Source organism: Balaenoptera musculus, chromosome 7, assembly GCF_009873245.2.
Source record: "Balaenoptera musculus isolate JJ_BM4_2016_0621 chromosome 7, mBalMus1.pri.v3, whole genome shotgun sequence".
NCBI classification, from domain to species: domain Eukaryota; kingdom Metazoa; phylum Chordata; class Mammalia; order Artiodactyla; family Balaenopteridae; genus Balaenoptera; species Balaenoptera musculus.
Window position 1 is genome coordinate 94,162,870 of NC_045791.1, and position 23,817 is coordinate 94,186,686.

Sequence of the window (23,817 nt, forward strand, 5' to 3'; positions counted from 1 at the left end):
ATAGTGTGAGAAACTGGTGTAATATGGTTCAAGAAAGATTGGAATATGCAACTTTATACTTGGGTGAATTGAGCAAGTTAATTCCTCTGAGCATTAGTAGTTTCATCTGCAAGTGTAGATCCCTTTTTTCTGTCTACCTACCCTATAATTCCTCGTGGTTTTGGGGGAAATTAAGTGAGAAAATATTGGTCTAGGGATGGAAATCACCATGAATTTGTTAGGACTTTAGAGCCAGAAATAGCAATGGTAATCATTTTTCTAGTCTCCTATCTTATCTTCCAGATAAGAATAGTTAAGGGACTTAACCAAGGTAACAAGCCTATTTGACAAATGTGCAGAATTATAGAAGTGCTCAAATTTTTTGTAATATTGAGATTCTTTAGCACAATAATGAAAGCATGTTCTGTTTATATAGTCCCTACATGAGTAAGGAGTGAATGAATCTCCAAGGGGTGGAGGTACAATATGTATAAGAATCATTAGAGGGGGGAACTTTTCCAAATTACATAGATTTTCTGCTTCATGGTGGGGGATGCTGGAATTACTGGGGAAGGAAGAGCAATGGGGGGAGGCTTTTTTCTTTCAAAAACCATCATAGGCACATGGTTAAAAAAGGTTTAAACTACATGCAGAAGATTTTATTGTATACAATGACAAGTAGGTCTCCCATATACATTCCAACCTTAGAGGTAACTACTGTTAACAGTTTCTTATGTGTCCTTCTAGAAATGTTGTATATCAATATATAAGAATATATGTGTGTGTTAATGGAAGCGTATATGCTGTTCTGCACTCTTTTTGGGGTTTTTTTTGTTTCTTATTTAGTATCAGCACAGTATAGAGCTAACTCTTTTTTAAGGGGCTATGTAGTATTCCATATAAAAATGTACCCCTGTATATTTAACCAGTTCCTTATTGATAGATGTTGATAGACCAAGTTTTCTGCTTTTAAAATAGTGCAACGGTAAACATTCTGGTATGTCTTCAGTACAGCCCAAAGACCTGTAGGATAAATTTCTAAACATGGAATTATTAAAGAGTGTGTGCCTTTTAGATTTTGATAGATTGAATTCATTTACATCAAGTATATGTATTTAGAAAAGCTCCCCTGGTATTTACAAAAAGTATATTCCTTCCAAAGGCTACTGCAGAGTAAGATGTGATTTGACTCTAATGAAACTCACATGTTTACTTTCTTGTTTTCACTTGAAGCCTGTGCCTACTGCACTGGCTCAGGTGGATAGAGAAAAGATCTATCAATGGATCAATGAGCTGTCCAGTCCTGAGACAAGGGAAAATGCTTTGCTGGAGTTAAGTAAAAAGCGAGAATCTGTTCCTGACCTTGCACCCATGCTGTGGCATTCATTTGGTACTATTGCAGCACTTTTACAGGTGGGTATATATCCACGAGTTGCATGTCATTCCTGTTTATCACACTTGTATCTGTCTGCCTTTGGCCAAATGATTATGAAAACTTTGGTAGGATGGTTTTTTTCTTTTTATTATTTTTTTAAACTTTATTTATTATTTTTTAATATAAATTTATTTATTCGTTTATTTTTGGCTGCGTTGGGTCTTCATTGCTGCGCAGGGGCTTTCTCTAGTTGTGAGCAGAGGCTACTCTTCATTGAAGTGCACAGGCTTCTCATTGCGGTGGCTTCTCTTGTTGCAGAGCACGGGCTCTAGGCGTGCGGGCTTCAGTAGTTGTGGCATGCAGGCTCAGGAGTTGTGGCCCACGGACCGTAGAGCACAGGCTCAGTAGTTGTGGCGCACGGGCTTAGTTGCTCTGCGGCATGTGGGGTCTTACTGGACCAGGGATCGAACCCGTGTCCCCTGCACTGGGCAGGCGGATTCTTAACCACTGCGGCATCAGGGAAGTCCTAAACTTTATTTTTTTAATTAGTTTATTTATTTATTTTGGCTGCACTGGGTCTTCGTTGCAGCGCGTGGGCTCTTTGTTGCGGCGTGCGGGCTTTTCTACTTGCGGTGCACGGGCTCTAGAGCATGTGGGTTCAGTAGCCGCAGTGCGCGGGCTTAGTTGCGGTATGTGGGATCTTAGTTCCCCGACCAGGGATCGTACCCGGGCCCCCTGCATTGGGAGCACGGAGCCTTAACCATTGGACCACCAGGGAAGTCCCAGAATGTTTTTTTTTTTTAATGTTAGCATTTGTAAGAATCTGTTTTAGAAAAGTCTAAGGTACTTGTTAAAATGCAGATTCTTGGATCTTACCCAAGAGATTTGATTTATTTAGTCTAAGATGAAAAATCTGTATTTTTAACAGGCAGCTCCCCCACACCCAGGTGATTCCAGTGTACGTGGTGTAAGAACTACACTTTGAGAAACACAACTTTAGGAGTACTACAAAATAATATTTACTACATGGTGGGGGGGATGGAAAGGAAGGTATAAGAACTGAAAGGTATATTCTGGGGAAAGAAAATGTTAAGATAAAGGTATAACAGCTGTAGGATTAAAGGTGGGTATTCTTGTACATTGAAGAATAAATAACTGAAATTTGGTTCTGACCAGAACGGTCATTTGTGGGGAATAAATTGATATGGTATAGTCCTAAGAACCAAGATAGAATGATCATCCTTTAAAGTATTGTCCATAATTCCCAATAATTAGATTAATTTTTTTTAATCTGTTAAGTAAATTCATATTCTGTCCCTGCAACATGTACCCAAGAAACTAATCTTTCTTATAGGAACATTTTCTGTGTAAAAGTTTTACAATTAACCTAAATGGAATTGTGTTCAGCAAATCATCGCCTTTTGACAGAGAATACATATATTCCTTGCTGTTTGTACATATCCCCACACATATACCCATGTTCTTATCTCCCCCTTTTTGCAGTTGCTACCTGACCAAACAGAAACTTCTTTATGAGTCACTGTGGTTGATTTACTAACACTTTCTGGCTAGCTGTCTCATCACTAAACTAAAAGTAAGGTGTTGACAAAAGGGAGGGATTATAAATATGAGTCCCTCAAGTGAAAGCCTCAACAGGTGATGCAGGATATAGGAGGAAGTGTGGTTGACCACAGTTGCCTCCATAGAGATCTTCCTAGAGATATATGTAGAAATGTCTCAGATAGTCTCAGTCAGGTATATTTATGATGAAAAGATAGGAGTATTGTTTATTTCTTCCCCCTCTTTGATGGTTCGGTTCTTATAGGATACGTGGAATTAAAGTTGTTTGCTTTCATAGCATGGGAATTAAAGTTATTCCTTGTTCATCTGGTGCTGATTTCCATTTTTTAGGAAATTGTAAATATTTATCCATCTATCAACCCACCCACCTTGACAGCACACCAATCTAACAGAGTTTGCAACGCTCTGGCATTATTGCAATGTGTAGCATCACACCCAGAAACCAGGTAAATACTTTGGATGAGTGTGTGGGTAGAGGTTTGTATTGAATGTGGTCCTAACTTCTGAATGATGAGAGGAGGGTCATGCAGTAGGGTGTACGTGTGTGGGTGTGGATCTTCGGGACTCTTCTTTTACTCTTGTTTTCCTCAAGAATTTCTGGTCTCTAATTCACCAGATTTTAGTGTAGTAACAATATGGTATTGTTTAACATGTTCTTTTATAATTAATTTTTTGCCTTTTCAAATTATGGTAAAATATAAAAAATGTAAAATTTATCATTTGAACCATTTTAAAGTATCCAGTTCAGTAGTATTAAATACATTCATAATGTGTCATCATCACCACCATCCATTTCCATAATTCTATTCATCCTGTAAAACTGAAACTCTATACCCATTAAACAATAACTCCCCATTCCCCTGCCCACCAGCCCCTGGCCACTACCATTCTACTTTCCATCTATGATTTTGACTATTCTGAGTACCTCATTATAAATGGAATCTTACAGTATTTGTCTTTTTGTGATTGGCTTATTTCACTCACCATAATGTCCTCAAGGTTCATCCATATTATAGCATATGTCAGAATTTCCTTCCTTTTTAAGTCTGAATAGTATTCCATTGTCTCATTTACTTTTTACCCATTGGTAGCAAGGAAGTTTAAAGGAGTGGTGGTCACCTCTCAGGAAAGGTCAGGCATACAGCTACTTCTCCCTCCTGAATCCATGGTAGGCGTCACTGTGCCACGCGTGAGGCACAGTGCATGGCATTTAGTAGGAGTTCAGTTTGTAGTTGAACTCAGCACTTTTTTCTCACATAGTAAGCCAGATTTGGCTTCAGAATCTTTTTTAACACAGGATTTTAGGCAACCTCTGTAATAAATGAGAATTGGCATTCAAATTGAGACACTTTTGCCTTCCTGCTGTATCTGACAAATTAAGAAAGGGGAGATTCTGTTCAGGAATCTGCTTTGTGACTTTTATGGCCTTAAAGCACTTAATAGTCATTTTATTAAAGCCTTTCCTCTCTTTGTCAAGTTTTCCTTATAAAATCTGAGTGCTAGGTTGGCACTGACCTTTCGGAACTTTAGAAACATTGCTAAGAAAATTACTTTTAAGTACTTAAAAATGCAAGAGTACTTTCTTAAAAATTTTGGGTGTTGGCTCTCCTGTAAGGTATAATTATAAATTATATACAGTAATAGACTGATTCCATATTAGTTGCTGAACATATTAGCTGCAGATTAAAATGTTTTTAGGATACTTAGTGTATCTGAAAGCTCTAACCAAAAAAGAGTATTTAAGCATAACAGATAAACCTTGATAGTGGCTGCTTTATTTTGTTGTCTTGGTTTATAAGATTTTGTCAGCTCCTACCTGTGAATATTACTGTTCACTCATACACTAGGTGAGGGAGGGCATCTAGGAGAATCTCTTGGGCCCTTAAGTGCATTTTATGATCTATTTTTTAAAACTTGCAGTTGGATATTTTATCAGTTTTTAAAGTACTTGGTACTGATTACAGGGAAAATTGTGTGTTCTCTTAACCATTGGTCTAGGCTAGGGTTTTTCAGCCTTGACACTATTGACATTTTGGGCTGGATTAAGTCTTTGCGGTGGGAGGAGGGGGATAAGAGGGGACTGTCCTGTGCATTGTAGGATGTTTAGCAGCATCCTGGCCTCTGCCCAGTGGATGTCAATCCCTTCAGTATGACAACCAAAAATATATCCAGACATTGCCCCTGGTGGTGGGGGGGCCAAATCACCCCAACTGAGAACCACTGGTCTAGACTAATGACCAGTAACAGTCTTTCCTAGAGATTCCGTGGTCAAGCAGTGTTATAAGCCTTACAGAATTAACCACCTGGGAATGTTCAGAATCCTTAGAAATTAACTCTGGGCTCTGAATATGATTATTTTTTTCTTTCAGGTCAGCATTTCTTGCAGCACACATCCCACTTTTTTTGTACCCCTTTTTGCACACTGTCAGCAAAACACGTCCCTTTGAGTATCTTCGGCTAACCAGTCTTGGAGTTATTGGTAAGTTATTAGGATTGTTTTGCAAGGCTGGAATCATCATCATTCATAATAGTGGTCTTAACTTGGGTGTTTTGTCTGGTCTTTTATAGCTTTTGTTCACCAGTTATTCATTTTTGTCTTCAGGGTTGAGTCTAATAAATTAGTTTTTACTAATAAATGAATATCAGAACATTATTGCTCTTTCCAAGTACCATTCTGAGTATTGTTAATAAGGCTATAAGACCCAACATTTGGGGTTAAATTCAGTGTGTATGTAGAAATGTTTAATAATTGTAGGGAAAGTAAAGAACAAGAGTGTTAACAAAAAAAGATTATTATTACAGGAATAAGAATTTGAGTTTGTTTCTTGGTTTGATTTTCCATCTTTCTCACTTCTAAGCTGTTCTCCCATAATTCCAGGGATTTACCTTCTGTTTTACCTCGTTGAATTTTTGCATGCTCAAATTAATGTTTCCATGTACATTTATTATGGGAGATGTGTCTAAAACGCTTTTTACTCAAGAAAATAATATATCAGCTATTTCAGATCTTAGACTCCTAGGTAGTAAAATCTTTAGATTTGTGAAATGTGAATACATTCAAGAAGATTTCTTTCCTAAATTGCCCTTCCTTTTTTCTGTGTCTTTTTCTCATAGTTTTTGCTCAACATACTAACCAAATATAAGAACATCAGTTATACAAACTTTGTTTCGTTTGGTTATTATTTTTATGTTGAAGCTGTGTTCACATCCTTATGTTTATAAACCATGAATCAGGAAGTATAATTTAAAAGTTTGGTATTTCTGAGAAACATTTTATTCTACTTTTAAGGAGTAACAGTTATCTCATACTCCAAATGAATGTTATTGTTTTTTACATCTTCTCCCAAGTGGTACTCTAATTAGAAACATTTTTCCCAATATATTCTTTCCAGCTTGTAAGATATAAAAACATCTCGTGTAGGATTTCAAACATCAACATGATTCCAGCCAAAAGAAAACACTTGTATTCACTCTTCTAGTTCAAATCATCCTACTTCTGCTATTTTTTTTACTACTGTGGTTGGATGATACATTTATGTGTTAGGGTAAATGTTGACAGTGGTGGGGGGTGGAAACAGTACTTGGACGGTATTAAGCCAGTTGTCTACCCTTGCATATATTTTTAGAAACTCAGTTTCTCCCAAGTCATTGAGAGAACAAGCAGAAGGTGAATGTTTGGGCCTAGACTTTTTCCTGCAGTTCAAGGGTTATCAGACAAGTTTGAATATAAATGAAGTGATACATAGCATAGATTAGAAAATATTTGAAACTGAGTAAAAGTAAAAATACAACATATCAAAATTTGTAGGATGCAGCTTAAAGCAGGGCTTAGAGGGAAATTTGTAGCATTAAATGCTTATACTAGAAAGAAAGAGATGTCTTCAATCAGTGAGCTAAGCTTCTCTTTAAGAAACTAGAAAAAGGAGCAAATTAAACCAGAGCAAAAGGAAGGAAATAATAAAGACTAGATATCAATGAAAATGTGAAAAGAAAATCAATACATAAAATCAGTGAAACCGAAAGCAGGGTTTTTTTGTTTTGTTTTGTTTTGAGATGTAATTGACATATAACATTGTATTTGTTTTTGGTATACAACATGATTTGGTGTATGTATATATTGCAAAATGATCAGTACAGTAAGTTTAGTTAACATCCATCATCACACATAGACAACATTGTTTTTCCTTGTGATGAGAACTTTTTACGATCTCTAACTTTTTAAGATTTCTCTTAGAAGTTTTCAAACATACAATACTGTATTGTTACTGTGGTCACCATGCTGTACATTATACCCCTGGGACTTATTTATCTTATAACTGGAAGTTTATACCTTTTAACCACCTTCACCCATTTCATCCACCCCAATTTTTTATTGAAAAAAATTCAATAAAATTAATAAACCTCTATCCATACTGAGAAAAAAAAGAGAAGACACAAGTTACAAACATCATAAATGAAAGGGGGTGCATTGTAAAAGACTCTACAGACAATTAAAAGGATAATAAGGTAATACTGCTAATAACTCTTTGTCCATAAATTTGACAACCTAGGTGAAATGCACAAATTCTTCGAAAAATACGGTCTGGCAGAGTGCACTCAAAAAAAAAAAAAAGATAAGCTGAATAGTTTTTGTAGTTAAAAACCTTCCAACATAGAAAACTCTAGGCCCAGATGGTTTCAACTGCTTAATTCTACCAAAAACTTAAAGAAGAAATAATACAAATTCTGTTAAAAACTTTCCATAACATGGAGAGGAGGCTTCTCAACTCTTGGTGAGGGCAGCATTACTCTGATAATAAAAACAGAAAAAGAAGTAAGAAGACTATAGGCCAGTATCCCTCATGAACACAGATGCAGAAATTCTCAACAAAATGGTCACAAATCAAATCCAACAACATGTAAAAAGGATCATAATGACCGTGTGGGTTTTATCCCAGGAAGTCATTCTGGTTCAGCTTTCAAAAATCAGCCATTATGATTGACCGTATCCACAGACTAAAGATGAAAAATCATGTGATCTTTTCTGTAGTTTAGAAAAACAGCCTTTGACAGAATTCAGTATCCATTCGTGATAAAAACTCCAGCAAAGTAGGACTAGAGGGGAACTTTCTCAACTGATAAAGTACAAAAACAAAAACAAAACCCTACAGTTAAGATCATAGTTAATGTGAAAAACTGAATGTTGTCCCCCTAAGATTGAAAACAAGGCAAGGATGTTCATTCTCACCAGTCTTATTCATTCTCATCCCGATATCCTTACTGGTGCAATAAGGCAAGAGAAAAAAAATAAAGGGCATACAAATTAGAAAGGAAAAAATAAAATATTGGCTACATTTTATAACTATAAATGGAGTATAATCTTTAAAAATAGTGAATCACTATATTGTATACCTGTAACTTGTACAGTATTGTACAGAAACTATACTTCAATAACAATTTTTTTTAAAAAAAGAAAAAAACTGTATCACACACAACATGATTAACTGCATTGAAAAGTCTTGAAGAATCTACAGAAAAAAGCTACTAGAACTAGTGAATTTAACAAGGTTGTAGGATATAGAGTTAGTATACAAAAATCAATTACATTTTTGTGTGCTTGCACTAAACAGAAATTGAAATTTCACCAAAACATGTGAAAAACTTGGGTGTAAGTCTTACAAAATATGTGCAAAGTCTATAGCTAAAAACTGTAAAACAAGGACAAAAGAAATCAAAACCTAAATAAATGCAGATACACCATATTCATCAATTGGTTTATCGTTAAGATGTCGTTCTCCCCCAGATGATATATAGATTTAGAGCAATTCTAACAAAATCCCAGTAGGATTTTTTTTATAGAAATTGACAAGGTGATCCTAAAATTTTATCTGGAAAGACAAATGAACTAGAATATGCATTTTTTAAAAAGAAGGATAAAGTTGGAAGACATATACTACCTGATTTCCAGACCTACTGGAAAACTACAGAGTCAAGACAGTGTAGTATTGGAGAAAAGATAGACTTGTAGAGCAGAATGGAGAGTACAGAGATAGACCCACACAATTATGGTCAATTGGATTTTTGACAAAGCTGCAAAGAGAATTTAGTGAAGAAAGGATAGTCTTTTTCAATAAATCGTGCTGGAACAATTGGATATCCATATGTAAAGCAATGAACCATGATCTATACCTTGTACTCTATACAAAATTAACAAAATGGATTTTAGACCTACATGTAAAAAATCTAAGTGAGATAATGATCTGACATCTGCAGCAGGCCATGTTAGTAAATTATGGTATGTGCTGTTTAGAGATGTAGCATTTGTAGATTGTCAGTTCTGGTTAAAGTAAATGATATTACTCTCTCCTGAAGTGATTGACTTTAGTTATTACAGGTCCAGTTAACTAAGGCCTTTCATATAAAAGCTAGTGATGCGTTGGGCAGCTCAGGGAACAGTCATTTGTTTAATGGGACTCTGCCTCCCTATATGCAGAATGGAGAGGCTATCAGTGAACTGTGTCTGTCACCCGGTCAGTGCTGTAAGTTTAGAAACCAACAGAGTAATAGAATTGGGATGAATTTTAGAAATCATTGGTCCAATTCTTATTTTATAAAGAAACAGAGGCTTGCAAGGGGAAGGTAACTTTGTCAAACTTAGGTAAACTAGTTGTGGAACCAGAATTGGAATCCAGGTGTGTGTGTTTCTTGTTTAGGTATGCCCTACAGTGTTTGTGCTCTTCGGGAAAAGAAGGGCAATTAAATAACCAGGAAGTAATGTTTGTTTATGCCTATTGTGAAGTAGGATTCAGACTGACATCGTTTCTTTGCTACCTGGGAATGTGCTTTAATACTGATGTAGAATTCTTTTCTCTTACCTAAGATATATGGAGAAGAGATGGTGATATTATTGTATGAATGCCTACCAAGAGTGATAGAAAAATTATTTAGATAGCTAAACTGATACTAACTATATGATAGACCAAACTTGGTACCTGATCTTTTAGTGTTGACTGACAACAGTCAACCTGTGCTTTTCTTCCTTTTTTTTTTTTGTTTCTTAAACAAGGGTATGAATCTGATTCTCTGACATATAAACCACAGTTTGTGTTGTATGTTAAGTTCCACAACTAGCTGGATGAACAATTTTAGTTGGAAACCCTGACTCTGAAATAATTTTGTTTGTCCATATTTTCTTTAGGGGCCCTGGTGAAAACAGATGAGCAGGAAGTAATCAACTTTTTACTGACAACAGAAATTATCCCTTTGTGTTTGCGCATTATGGAATCTGGAAGTGAACTTTCTAAAACGGTGTGTGTTTTTATCTTAATTAGATTCTGTATCGTTGACTCTTGGGCTACTTCTTCATGGTTATCATTTTCTGCCTCCCTTCAGGTTTTTTGAAACTTTCGTGAATGTTTTTTCTCTTTTAAATAAAAATTGTTATATAATGATGATTTTAAAACCCAGACCCGTCAGAAGAATATCATGTTAAAACTCTAAATTTCTCCTTTTCATCTGAACCCACTTCTCACTACACAGGTGTATTATTCCAGACATTTTTTTATGCATAATCAAGTGTATATATACTTGAGCTTCTGCCTACTTTGCACTTTAACCATGGATGATAATGTGACTGGTATAAATTCTTACCTCTATTTTCCCTCTCAGAACTCCATTGCCATAGCCCTGTTGTCTTCTGGTATTGAATGTTGTAGTGAAATCTTGGGTTAGCCTAATATTTTTCTTTCATTGGTGAACTTGCTTTTTCTGTGTGGTATCTATTAGCTTCTTTTATAATTTTTAAGTTCATTTGATAATTTGTTTTTTCTTTTGGCTGCGCTGGGTCTTCGTTGCTGTGCGCAGCCTTTCTCTAGTTGTGGCGAGTAGGGGCTACTCCTCGTTGCAGTGTGTGGGCTTCTCCTTGTGGTGGCTTCTCTTGTTGTGGAGCATGGGCTCTAGGTGTGCGGGCTTCAGTAGTTGTGGCACGTGAGCTCAGTAGTTGTGGCTTATGGGCTCTAGAGCACAGGCTTAGTAGTTGTGGTGCACGGGCTTAGTTGCCCTGCAGCATGTGGGATCTTCCCAGACCAGGAATTGAACCTATGTCCCCTGCGTTGGCAGGCGGATTCTTAACCACTGGACCACCAGGGAAGTCCATTATTTGATAATCTTATATCAGATTTTTTTTCTGGAAGAGCGTACTCTTTGTGTCTCTTTTTTGGTTAATTTTATAGTTTTCCCTTTAATTTGTTTTGGCCTCTTGCTTCAGCAACATCAGTTATGCTGTATTGTCTATTTTTCAAATATATATTTTTTCCCTCTCTACTTTCTATCTTTAATTTCATATCGTGATTTTTCTCAAGGCTACTTTTCCATGTTGCTGACTATTTTTAGCAATATCTTACCTCTGCTTCCAAAGTATGTCTAGTCACATTGACTGGACTTGTCACTCTAATTTTTAATTCGGTAAATACTTATTGCTGAGTTGGATGTAAGCAGATGGAATGATTTAAATTTTTTTTGTTTTGAATACACAATACAAATAAAGTAAAAATTCAAATGCTACTACAAATGGGTATACAAACAAATGTAAGTCTCCTACCTTAGCCTCAGTTCTTCTCCCCAGTGGTAACCAGTATTACTATTTTCTTGTACAATCCTTCCAGAAATATTCTGTGTATACATGTAGCAGTTTAATTTTGTATTAAGTTTTTTCCTCTAGTCTCTGCCTCTCATTTCTCATGTCCTTTCAGCTCTTCTTTGAATTTTTTATGTTCTTTGAATTTTTTAAAATGTTTTTTAAAGTCCACATTCTCTTCAATTTCCTTGAAAATGCAGATAAGTATTACTTGTTACCCCTGTGTAGGGTATGTCTCTATAAAAGTTTCCCTGTGGGCATCTTTTTATCCAAGATTGCCACTTGTTTAAAAATAATGGATGGAAAGAGATGTTATGAGCTGAAGTTGGCAGCTTTTAAGTCAAGTATTTTACCTCTGAATACTTTTCCACCCAGCCTGCCATCTAGGGTGTGTGTGTTAGGGAGGATTTAAACCTCTGTCTTCAATTTTCTACTAACACACAAAGAATAAGTGACATGTGATCTATGTTCATGCTTTTATTTCTTTCTTTTTTTTAAAATAGATTTATTTATTTATTTATTTATTTATTTCTGGCTGCATTGAGTCTTCGTTGCTGTGCGCGGGCTTTCTCTAGTTGCAGTGAGCAGGGGCTACCCTTTGTTGCAGTGCACGGGCTTCTCATTGCAGTGGCTTCTCTTGTTGTGGAGCACGGGCTCTAGGTGCGCAGGCTTCAGTAGCTGTGGCGTGCAGGCTTCAGTAGTTGTGGCTCATGGGCTCTAGAGCGCAGGCTCAGTAGTTGTGGCTCCCGGGCTTAGTTGCTCCGCGGCATGTGGGATCTTCCCGGACCAGGGCTCAAACCCGTGTCCCCTGCATTGGCAGGCGGATTCTTAACCACTGCGTCACCAGGGAAGTCCCTATTCATGCTTTTCTTCTCTAATTTCTTCCTTAATTTTATTCCTTTTGTTAATTTCCGTGGCTTTCGGGGACCGGATTGGAATGGTTACAACTGTATTCTGTCATTTTTTATTCATAGTTGCCTGTGAATAGGTTTTTTTCAAGTTGGCTTCTTATGGCTGGGACAGAAAAAGATTCATTTCTTCTTTAGTGACATTTCTTCCAGGAGCCTCCATCCTAATGATCCCTCCCCTATTTACATTCCTTGCCCATTACTAGAATTAATTCATCCTTGATGTGTAGATGTTCCCATTGACCTTTATGCTTCAACTAGAATACTTCTCCTATCCTACGTTTTATGGTTTGTAGTCACTTCCTGGCAAGTCTTTCTTCTTTTGCTCCATGCAAGCAGACACCTCGTTGTGTTCACTTTTTATGTACAATGCTTAGTCAAACGCCTTGCCATAGTAGGCACCCAGTAAAGCAGAGGTTCTCAGTCAGAGCTGTGTGGCATGATCACCTGTGAAGTGTTTTTGTTTCTTTGGTTTGTTATTGGTTTGTTTTTTTTTTGGGGGGGGTGTGTTGGGTCTTAGTTGCGGCACACAGGATCTTTCATTGCAGCGAGCGGGCTTCTCTCTAGTTGTGGCACGTGGGCTCAGTAGTGGCGGCACCTGGGGTTAGTTGCCCCGCGGCATGTGGGATCTTAGTTCCCCGACCAGGGATCGAACCCACATCCCCTGCATTGGAAGGTGGATTCTTAACCACTGGACCACCAGAGAAGTCCCTGTGAAGTGTTTTAAAACATCAGTGTCCAGGTCCCATATCGGACCTACTGAACCATTCTGCAGGGTGATAAAGTATGGACATTTGTGTTTTTTAAAAAATCCCCCTGGGTGAGTGTATAGTATAAGTTATTTTGGAAAGCTGTTATTTTGGAAAGCTGTTTGGCAGTATCCACTATAAACATAAACCTACCCTATCACCCAAGAATATATACCCAAGAAAAATGAGCTCTCGGGAATTCCCTGGCGGGCCAGTGGTTAGGACTGACTCCACGCTTTCACTGCCAAGGGCCCCGGTTCGATCTCTGGGCAGAGAACTAAGATCCCACAAGCCACACAGCACGGCAAAAAAAAAAAAAAAGCTCTCATGGGCATCAAAACATATATAGGAGTATTTATAGCATTTTTACTCATGAAGGATAAATTGTAGTATTGTTACAAAATAAACTACACAATAGTTAAGAAGCATGAACTGCTGATACATGCAATGTGGCTGATGTTATGTCAAGTGAAAGAAGCCAGATATATATGAGTTCATACCATATGACTCATATATGTATGTGAAATTCAAGAACGGGCAAGAACAGTCAGTGAGGATAAATCAGAATAGTGATTACCTCTCAGGGAAGGATATTGACTGGGAAAAGGCACAAGGGAATCTTCTGGGGTGCTGGAAATGTTCTGTATTTTATTTTATTTTGAATTTTTATTTTATTTCATTTTTATTGAAATATAGTTGATTTACAATGTTGTGTTAGTTTCGGGTGTACCACAAAGTGATTTTTTTTTCTTTCTTTTTTTACATTCTCTTCCATTATAGGTTATTACAAGATATTGAGTGTAGTTCCCTGTGCTATACAGTTGGTCCTTGTTGGTTAGCTATTTTATATATAATATTGTGTATGTGTTAATCCCAACCTCCTAATGTTCTGTATTTTAATCTGGTTGTGGTTCACAGATGTGTAGGAGGTAAAAATTAATCAAGATACACTTAAGATTAGTGCACTTTACACATTTTACTGTGTATATGTTGTATTAGTTTCTTATTGCTGCTATAACAGATTGCCACAGGCTTGGTGGCTTAAAACACCACAGATTTATTCTCTTACAGTTCTGGAAGCCAGCAACCGTAAATCAGTTTAACCAAGCTAAAGTCAGGGTGCCAGTAAGGGCAGCATTCCCTCTGGAAGCTGTAGGAGAGAGTCCCTTTCCTTGACTTTTCCAGCTTTTAGAATTGCATTTCTTGGCTCACTGCCCTCTCTTCCATCTTCAAAGCCAGCCGTGTAGCATGTTCAGATCTCTCTCTGCTTCTGTCACATCACCTTCTCCTCTATTGTCAAATCTCCCTCCACTTTCCTCTTATAAGGACACTTGTGACGATTATATTTAGGGCCCACCTGGATAATCCAAGATGATTAATCTTCCCCTAAGATTCTTAACTTAATCACATCTGTAAAGTCCCTTTTGCCATATAAAGTAGCATCCCCAGGGTTTGGTGATTAGGACCTAGATATCTTTGGGGGCCATTATTTAGCCAACCACAATGTTATACCCCAGTAAAATAGTAAAATAAAACAAACAATTCCCACAGTTGATTCTGAGGAGCAGCTGAGGAAGAGAATTATTATAATAATCATTTGACTTGAATTAAACTAGTATTTTTTTAATCCCATCTATGTAAGAGTTAATGAGCTTAAAGTGAGAATATTCTTTATTACTGTTGGAACAATTTTCGAAGGGAGGCTTAAAAATCTTATTTTCTTTAAGATCTTTTAAGAATAAGAAAAGCTTTACCTAACTCATTCGGAGGAGATGAGGCATAGCTGAATTGCTAAAATCATCTTGGCCCATGGAAAAGGGAAGAGACTCTGTGTTTAACTAGGTTTGGATCTCAACTCTGTGAGTTAGTAGCTTTGTCACTTGGGACCTTAACCTGGCAAGTTATTGATTAACAGTTATACCTGGCACATAGTAGGTGTTCAGTAACTGAGACAGTCTCTCTGTTTTTAAGACTCTGATAATTACCTACCTTTTATGTAAAATGAGAATAACAATGGTACCTACCTCATAGGTTTGTTGTGAAAATAAGATAAGGCATGTTATGGCTTAAGGAAAAATTCCAGCACATAGTAAATGTTCAATATGGTAATATTTATTAATTTTTTTGTACTATGCATGTCTCGTCAAGTAAGTTATATAGAATGCAAGGGTATTTGCTTAGTTTTCTGCTTATGGTTATTCCTGGGAGAAGAGTAGACAGTTGGAAGACAAGTCTGAGCAACGTTTTGGACTCCTTAATTTTGTTTTACTCCAGGTTGCCACATTTATCCTCCAGAAGATCCTCTTAGATGACACTGGTTTGGCTTATATATGTCAGACATATGAGCGTTTCTCCCATGTTGCCATGATCTTGGTGAGTTCTTTCATTTGCCTTCTTTGTAACTGCTTCTGATCACCCAGCTTAGTCGCTTTGCAGTCGACACTGAGCTGCTTCAGTCTCCCAACTAGAAATAACAACTGTAAATCTTGTATAACAGTTCTTGCAATATCTGATCTCTGATATCAACTAGGATTATTTTGTGTTTTGTGTGTTTTTTTCCTATCCCACCTCGTTTTGGGGGAAACAGGGTAAGATGGTCCTGCAGCTATCCAAAGAGCCTTCCGCCCGTTTGTTGAAGCATGTAGTAAGATGTTACCTTCGACTCTCAGATAATCCCAGGTAAACATTTATAGGATTTATAGGACTTAAATACTCTGGTGAGTATTTCAGGGGAAATACTCTGGTGAGCAGTTGCCCCATCTCATGGCATAGCTCCTATGTCTTTAGGACAGGGAAAGGGTAAAACTATATTTAGTTTGTCTGAGACAGACCTTGATTAATTCCTTTTAAAATCTGAAGTGCTGAATTTAAAAATCCATCAGAATTTTATCTCCCCACTGGAACTCCGTACCCTACTCTGAAATTCCGGAGAGTTCAGACAGTGAATCTTATGATACATTACTCCTGTGGTTTGAGCTTTCTGTTGCTACTCCAGGTGGTCAGAAAGAAAAGTATACTTTCAAAGGTCTCTTAAGAAAGGAACAGGCCCAGAGGGCTCTTGAATTATATTTCCAGTTCTCTTCCTGTAAAGTCCTTGAGCTAATTATTTTATCTCCCTATGTTCGTAATCTTTCTGCCAGAAATCATACATTGTAGATACAATGCATTTTAGAAATATTTGACCTTTTGCTTTGTAAATCCATAATTCATGCTGAAAGCCACTTGCTCAGATTCTGCTAAACCACATAATGGGTTGATTTCTGTGTTCTTAGGAATGAGGATAACTTGATTTAATGTGAACTCAGCCTCCTGCCACTGAGGTTATTTAAGCCCTAACTATTTCTTTGACCATTTTGTCCTGTTCTTTAGTGGTTCCTGTTTTCACCAAAGTTTGAAAATGTTTATTTAAAACTCTCCTTGTACAAAGAAACTAGGCTGAGTACAAAAGCTATAACTTTTTTTAAAAAACAGCCTTATAAATAGTTAACATTTACCTTTTTGAGTTTTCAGATTCGACTTTTACTGGTCATATTTTAAAGTAAATGAAACATTTAAAAGTTCATCTGATAATAATGTTACCATAGTTTTGTTTTTACTGCTCATCTCTTATTAAGGGTTTTAACTATAAAACTGAAGCTGTTTTTGGAAAGACACAAATTTATATCAGTTTAAAGTTCATTAATTTATCATACTATGAGTCAGGTCATATCCCCTGTTAATGTACTGATTTTGGAATATTTCGTTTACTATCATCCATATATTTCCAACGTGAGTATTATGACAATGTTTACTGTAATAAATCAGAAAGCAGTTTGAATTGAAGTAAATTATTGCACCATTTTATTCCATTTGCTTTGTCACAAAATTCTACATTGGGGCATCGTTCTGAAAATGTTTGCAGACAACAGATCCTGGAGCAATCTGAGCCTATGCCTAACATAAGCTTTAAAGAATTTTAATGGCTTCTTAAAGTACCTTGACAGAACCATAGATTCCCAGGATTCTATGTATTTATATCTAAGAAAAGGGCTCTTCCCTGTCCCCCAGATGTGGGTTTATTTTTTTGGTCTCCCTGGTCGGTTTGTTTGTTTCTGATGTAGGGCACGTGAAGCACTCAGGCAGTGCCTCCCTGACCAGCTGAAGGACACGACCTTCGCCCAGGTGCTAAAAGATGACACCACCACTAAACGCTGGCTTGCACAACTCGTGAAGAACCTGCAAGAGGGCCAGGTCACCGATCCCCGGGGTATCCCCCTGCCCCCTCAGTGATCCTCCCCCGTCCCCTCCCACTACTCCCCCAAGTTGGGGAAGGGAGGGGAAACCTGCGAGGAATACAGCTCAGGTTTTATTGCTGACTGGGAATAGACGACCTCAATGCTGAACTGCACTGGAGAAAAGGGGCACGGTACCCCTGCTGAGGTGTATGAGCTGCCATCAGGCTGCCTTGAGGACCTGGGCTCCCTCTGCTACTCCCAGGAAACGGGCTCCTGACACAGTGTTCTGCCACCACAGCCAAGGAGGGTGTCAACACCAGCAAATGCTGTATTTGCAGCATGCCCAAGATGACCGTGCTCCCTCACCTCTACCCAGCCACTGGCAGGGAGGGGAGACAGTGGTGACAGCAGCAGCACTCTAGGCATGGTGAACGCCTGGGACCAAGCCATGTGGCGTTTTCTTATTTTGCCTTCCCGGAAGACTCAAGATGTGTCTCTTCATCCTCTCTCTCAGTATTTGTTTACTTTGGTTTTTTGTTTTTAATCTCAGAGAGAGGTGTATTTAGTGGACACAAGCTGTAATATTCAAAACTTTGTCAGTTGGTACTGTTTACAAGTCTGTTAGCTGCGTAAGCTCAATAAAAAGTTGGTCTGGGCATTACATCCCCTCTAGCAGGCCAATAGCTGCATGAGCGGTTGGGAGGAATGGGAGGCAGGGGAAGGATATAAAGCCAAAGGACAGCAGGAACCCACCGCCTGTTTCCCTTCCCTTTCCCATTCTTTTACCCCTAGTTCTGGATGCCATAAGGACCTTAACCTTGCTTTTGGCTTTAGCTGCTAGCGTTTCCAAATCTCCGTGCTTTTCCCTTCTTCACTTCCCTCCTATTAAACTTAAAACAGACGTCTTAATTCATCAGGCTGTCCTGGAAGGGTATTGTATTGGGGGAGGAGAGGAGATGGTGGACGTCACCTTCAATTCAAGTCCTCAAAGATATTTTCTAGATGACTTTTAAAAGGGAGGTGTCTGTGCTTAAGATGATAGGCTACTTGATCCTATTCTTTGCCCTAGTGTGAATCTACAGTTCCATCTGTCTTGATGATTGTACTTGAAGCAGTATTAGCTGAATGAGTTAATTTTATTCAGATTTAAGATAGAGGGCTGGACTCTGCTTGCTCACTTATTCCGTCTTTTTTTTTTTTTTTGACACATTCCCTTTTGGTCTCTGGGAATTACAGGGTTGCCACTAAAATATTTTACACTTTTTCATATTGTGTCAGAGAATCCCCCTTCCTCCTCTGGAGCTTTAGGTGACTCTATTCACAATCCAGAGGCTTGAATCTGCAGTGTAAACTGCCTTGCTTTCCCCCAATCCTTCCCCCTGCCATCACCTGCTTTCTCTCTCTCTGATCCCCATCTCCAGTCAAAGATGGGATTATTAACCCAAATAGAGAGAGACCAAGTATTTTTGGTCCACATCTCACACGATTGAAGGTGTCCCTGAATACGTTTGGGGAGGGTTTATAAGGGGCAGGCTCAGAGAAACCTTTGCAGAGGCAGTTTTGCCAACCCAAGGACTCTTTCAAGCCGACTTTCACAAAGGGAGCCGGCTTGTTAGTTGGCTTCTGTCTCTTTAGAGCCAAGAAAGTAGTAATTAAGTAGCCTAGATGTAGGAAGGGTAGGATAAGCACTTATTCCCCTGCTTTCCAAAATGAAGAGGAGAACCAGGCCAGCTCTCACTAATCTCAAGCCTGAAGAGAAAAGGTCTTGGAGAAAGCAGAGAACAGCATGGACTGGATAAATGTCTTGACTCCCTTCAGCCCATAGTTTTGACCTGGAGAGTCCAGCTAGGGTAATCCTGATTTTTGCCAATCGCCTTCCTGCTGAGCCAAAGTTTTCTCATTCCCCCTCCTCTGGGGAAGCAGCTGAGGCCCAGGGCCTTGCTCCCTGAGAAATTCTCTTCTCCATCTTTCGGGGCATTGGCCATTGTACTGTGCCAATAGTATCTTAATTCTTGTACCATCTATTCTCAGCTGGCCTTGGACCCCATGTAGGAGTTGGGGGGAGGGGTGGAAATGGGTATTGTTCCTTGTAGTTGATCCTGATGTCGTGTGTGTATAAAGAGGACCCCTCCCCCCACCCCACATTTTCTGTGTTCCGTCCTTCTCACTCCCTCAACAAGATTGAAATAAAACATGCTTCTGTTTTTGTAACAATAATTTTTCTTTTAAACTGGAGGTTTTATTTTGTCAATATCGAGGTATCTAGGCACTGTGGTCAGATGATCCTCATCAACCTTGCCTCTACCTCTGTTGAACTACACACATACACTGCCCTACCAAGAGGGCAGTGATGGTTCCTTTGTAGATAGGTCCTTTGGGAGAAGCTTACTGATGTATAAAAGCTGTTGGCGAGGCTGAGATGGTGCCCTTTTTCTGATAAAGTATCTCTTGCTGGGGCAGAACCTCACTCCTGGCTGTAGTAGCCAGAAGAGTACTAGTGTGGGAGAGACTTCTATAAATGAAGAGGTAAAGCTTGAAACATTTTATCAAAGACTTTAATATTCATTTCCTTCCAGGGTTCAAGACTTAGAGCACATCTCCAGAGTTGTTTCCATCCCTGTTCCTGTCTCTCAGTGGGACAGAGCCAACCTCTGCTTCCAGCTTCTTTTTTCCAAGGCTTGCGGGCCTTCGTTTCAGTGATGGAACAGGGCAAGGAAAGGCATTGGTAGCCTTCAGAGCTTCCTTACTAGCTATATGTATGATCCCCTTGCTCACTGTTCCTGCTGCTCAAAGGCTGGGAAAGTATGAGGGGGAGAGGGGGAACACACAAAGTTAATTGCTATCAAAAGTCCAAGGAAAACATTTAAAATAGGAAACCATAGAATGAAATGAGATTTTTCTTTCCAGAATGTTGTGGAATTTAAATTTTTTAAAAACAATACATTTATTTAAAAAGCAGATACAATAGGTAAGTTGAACACAATTAAACCTAGCTTAACTGACATATATAGAACATTGTCACTGAACCAACAGTGTACATATTTTTAATTGCAAGAAAAGCTTTTACCAAAATTGATCATAGCTGGACCATCAAGTAAGCCTCAGGAAATTTCCAAAATAATTTAAAATAATACAGTGTTCTCTGAACACAGCGGGATTAAGCTAGGGAGAAAAACAAACAAACTGGAAAGTCCCTAACTGTCTATAAAACAAGCAGTAGAGTTCTAAATAACCCACTGGTCACAGAAGAAAAAAAAGCGCAAAGGAAATAAAAAAAAATTAACTGGTAATGGAGATATGCCATATCAAAACCTATGGTATACAGGTAAAGCACTACTTAAATATAAAACTTTAAATTCACACATTACAAGAGAAAGGCTGAAGTCAGTGATCTAAGTTTTCACGTCAAGAAACTGGGAAAGAATAGCAAATTCAAAATGTAGACGGAAGAATGCAGAAAAAAAAAGTGAAATAGAAAACAGATGTACAATAAAGAAAATCAATGAAGCCAAAAGTCATTCCCTCAAAAACAGTAAAATTGATAAACCCATAGACTGATCAGGAAAAAAAACAACATTAGAAATGAAAAAAGAGGGACTTCCCTGGTGGTCCAATGGTTAAGAATCTGCCTTCCAATGCAGGGATGCAGGTTCGATCCCTGGTCGGTGAACTAGATCCCTCATGCTACGGGGCAACTAAGCCCGCATGCCACAACTAGAGAGCCCACGTGCTCTGAAGCCCGTGTGCCGCAACTAAGACCTGATGCAGCCAAAAATAAATAAATAAAATATTTTTTTTAAAAATGGAAAAAGGGACATCACTCATATCTTAGAGTCACCAATATCATAAACTTTTAGAAACTATAGAAAAGGGGAACAGATCTCAATTCACTTTTTTAAAAATATATATTTATTTATTTGGCTGCACCAGGTCTTAGTTGTGGCACATGGGATCTTCAGTTGCGGCATGTGGGCTCTTAGTTGTGGCATGCGGGATCTAGTTCTCTGACCAGGCATCAAACCCGGGCCCCCTGCATTGAGAGCATGGAGTCTTAACCACTGGACCACCAGGGAAGTCCCTCAATTCACTTTTGAAGCAGTATAACCCAGCCACCAAAAACTATCAAAGATATCACCAGAAAGGAAAACCAGGTGCTAATCTGTCCCGGGAATGTTAATGTAGAACTGCCAGACAAAATAAGCAAGTCAAATCTAGCGATATATAAAAATGATAATAGGTCATATCTAATTTGGGTTTACTGCAAAAATACAAGATTGATTCAACACTTGAAAACTAATGAATTCAATTCACACAACGTATAAGGAGAAAAATCAGTCTAGACAGATGCAGGAAAGAACACTATTCAACAGCTATTCATGATTTTTAAAAACTTTGAAAACCAGAAATAGAAGGGTATATCCTTAATCTCATAAAAATCTTACATATATATGTATGTAGGTAAGTTAAATATAGGTAGGTAGGTTAATTGATTACACACGAATATATATGTGTGTGTGTGTGTAATCACTTTGACCCAAAATGAAATTTAATTATAATTTAAAGAAGTAAAATGTTTCATATTCATGAAAACAAAAAAAATTAAAAAATAAAAACCTTAATAAAAACCCTACAGTAAACCTCTCAATGAGAAAATATTGAAATCATTCTCCATGAGATGAGGAATAAGATAAGGATGTCCACTATCACAACTCCGTATACCATTATACTGGTCCCAGCCAGTGTGATAAGTCAAGAAAATAAAAGAAGGTATTTCCCTGGTGGTCCAGTGGTTAAGACTCTGTGCTCCCAATGCAGGGGGCCCGGGTTCAATCCCTGGTCAGGGAACTAGAGCCTGCATGCTGCAACTAAAGATCCTGCATGCCATAACTAAAGATCCCGCATGCCGCAACTAAAGATCCTGCATGCTGCAACTAAAGATCCTGCATGCTGCAACTAAAGATCCCACATTGCTGCAACTAAAGATCCCGCATGCTGCAACTAAGACCCAGCACAGCCAAATAATATTTTTTTTTAATTTAAAAATTTTTGTAATTAATAAAAGATTAAAAAAGAAAATAAGATTATAAAGGAACAAAAAAAGTGCTGACAACATAATTGTGTATGTAGATAATCCAAAAGAATCTACAGACTCTTAGGATTAAGTGACTTTAACAAGGTCACAGAATACAAAGTCAATATACCGCCCCCAAAAAATCAATTATGTGTTTCTAGATACAATAAATAGGAAATGAAATTTCAAAAATATATTGTCTATAATAGGATAATAAATAGCTTGAAATATCAATAGATATGTCACAAGATATGCAGAATCTTTACATTGAAAACAATGAAACATTCTTGAAAGAAAGACTGATAGGTGTGTGGTCAAATCATGCATAGTCAATTCACCAAATATTTTTCTTCCTTGTTATAGGTTAACTTCTGTCTGTTGGAAGCAAAGGGGAAACTTGCCTATGTTCTCAGCTATTTGGAAATCTCACTGTGAAAGTTTCACAATAACTTAGTTTTATTTCTTTAAATTGTATATAAGATAACATTAGATTTGAGAAGCATTTTTAACCCTGATGAAATTTAAGGGATGACTTTACGATCTGACAATAACATAAATGAATACATTTTGAAAATTAAAAAAATTGAAATGCCTTAAATGTAAAAAAAAAAAAAAAAAAAGAGAGACTGACAAAGATGAAGACATATATCGACTCCATGGATTGGAAAATAATATTGTAAGGATGACAGTTCTCTCAAATTGATCTGCTGGTGAAACTCAATTCTAAGTAAAATCCCAACAGGTTTATTTTTGTGAAAATTGACAAGCTGATTCTAAAATTTGCATGGAAATGCGCAGTGCCAAAACAGACAAGGCAATCTTGAATAAAAATGAAATTGGAGTCCTTCCACACCCAGATATCCTCCTTTAACTTTCAACATTTTAGTACCACCTCTTTGAGATATGGCTTATAAATAGCATACACTTGTATTTTGTGAATTTTTCTGAAGTTTTACCTCTTACACCCTTTGCATTTACACCCTTTGCATTTTTAGTTCTAACTTCTATCATCTTGTTCTCTGGTTTATTTTATACCTACTTGTTCCCACTCCCCTTGGTGGTTTTGGTGTTTTTTTGTTTTTGTTTTGGGGTTGTTTTGTTTTTTGTTTTTTTTTTTTTTGCTGGAATGGAAGAGTGGCTACACATTCTGTGGTCTTTTGAAGTTATATATCTTGGCTTTTAATTCAACAGGTGGTCTCATATTGATGATTTTTTAGATGGAATTTAATATTTTGAGTTGCCTTTTTGACCAACAAGAAGGGGGCTTTATTTCAGAAGTTTGAGTAGTTTGGTTGGATGGTCCAGGAACGAGGTCTCTGAAACCCC

The 23,817-nt window shown here is 37.7% G+C and overlaps 1 protein-coding gene across 1 annotated transcript in view; it reads left to right on the forward strand.

The window, feature by feature from the left end:
- Window positions 1-19,637, forward strand: part of CNOT9 (CCR4-NOT transcription complex subunit 9) — a 28,301-nt gene extending 8,664 nt beyond the window's left edge. The window contains exons 2-8 of the mRNA XM_036859074.1: window positions 1,213-1,392; window positions 3,266-3,381; window positions 5,305-5,414; window positions 10,113-10,222; window positions 15,481-15,579; window positions 15,794-15,885; window positions 17,307-19,637. Coding sequence (XP_036714969.1) covers window positions 1,213-1,392; window positions 3,266-3,381; window positions 5,305-5,414; window positions 10,113-10,222; window positions 15,481-15,579; window positions 15,794-15,885; window positions 17,307-17,475 — 876 coding nt within the window. The 3' untranslated portion in view covers window positions 17,476-19,637. The remainder of the gene's footprint in view (window positions 1-1,212; window positions 1,393-3,265; window positions 3,382-5,304; window positions 5,415-10,112; window positions 10,223-15,480; window positions 15,580-15,793; window positions 15,886-17,306) is intronic.
- Window positions 19,638-23,817: the final 4,180 nt, after the last annotated feature.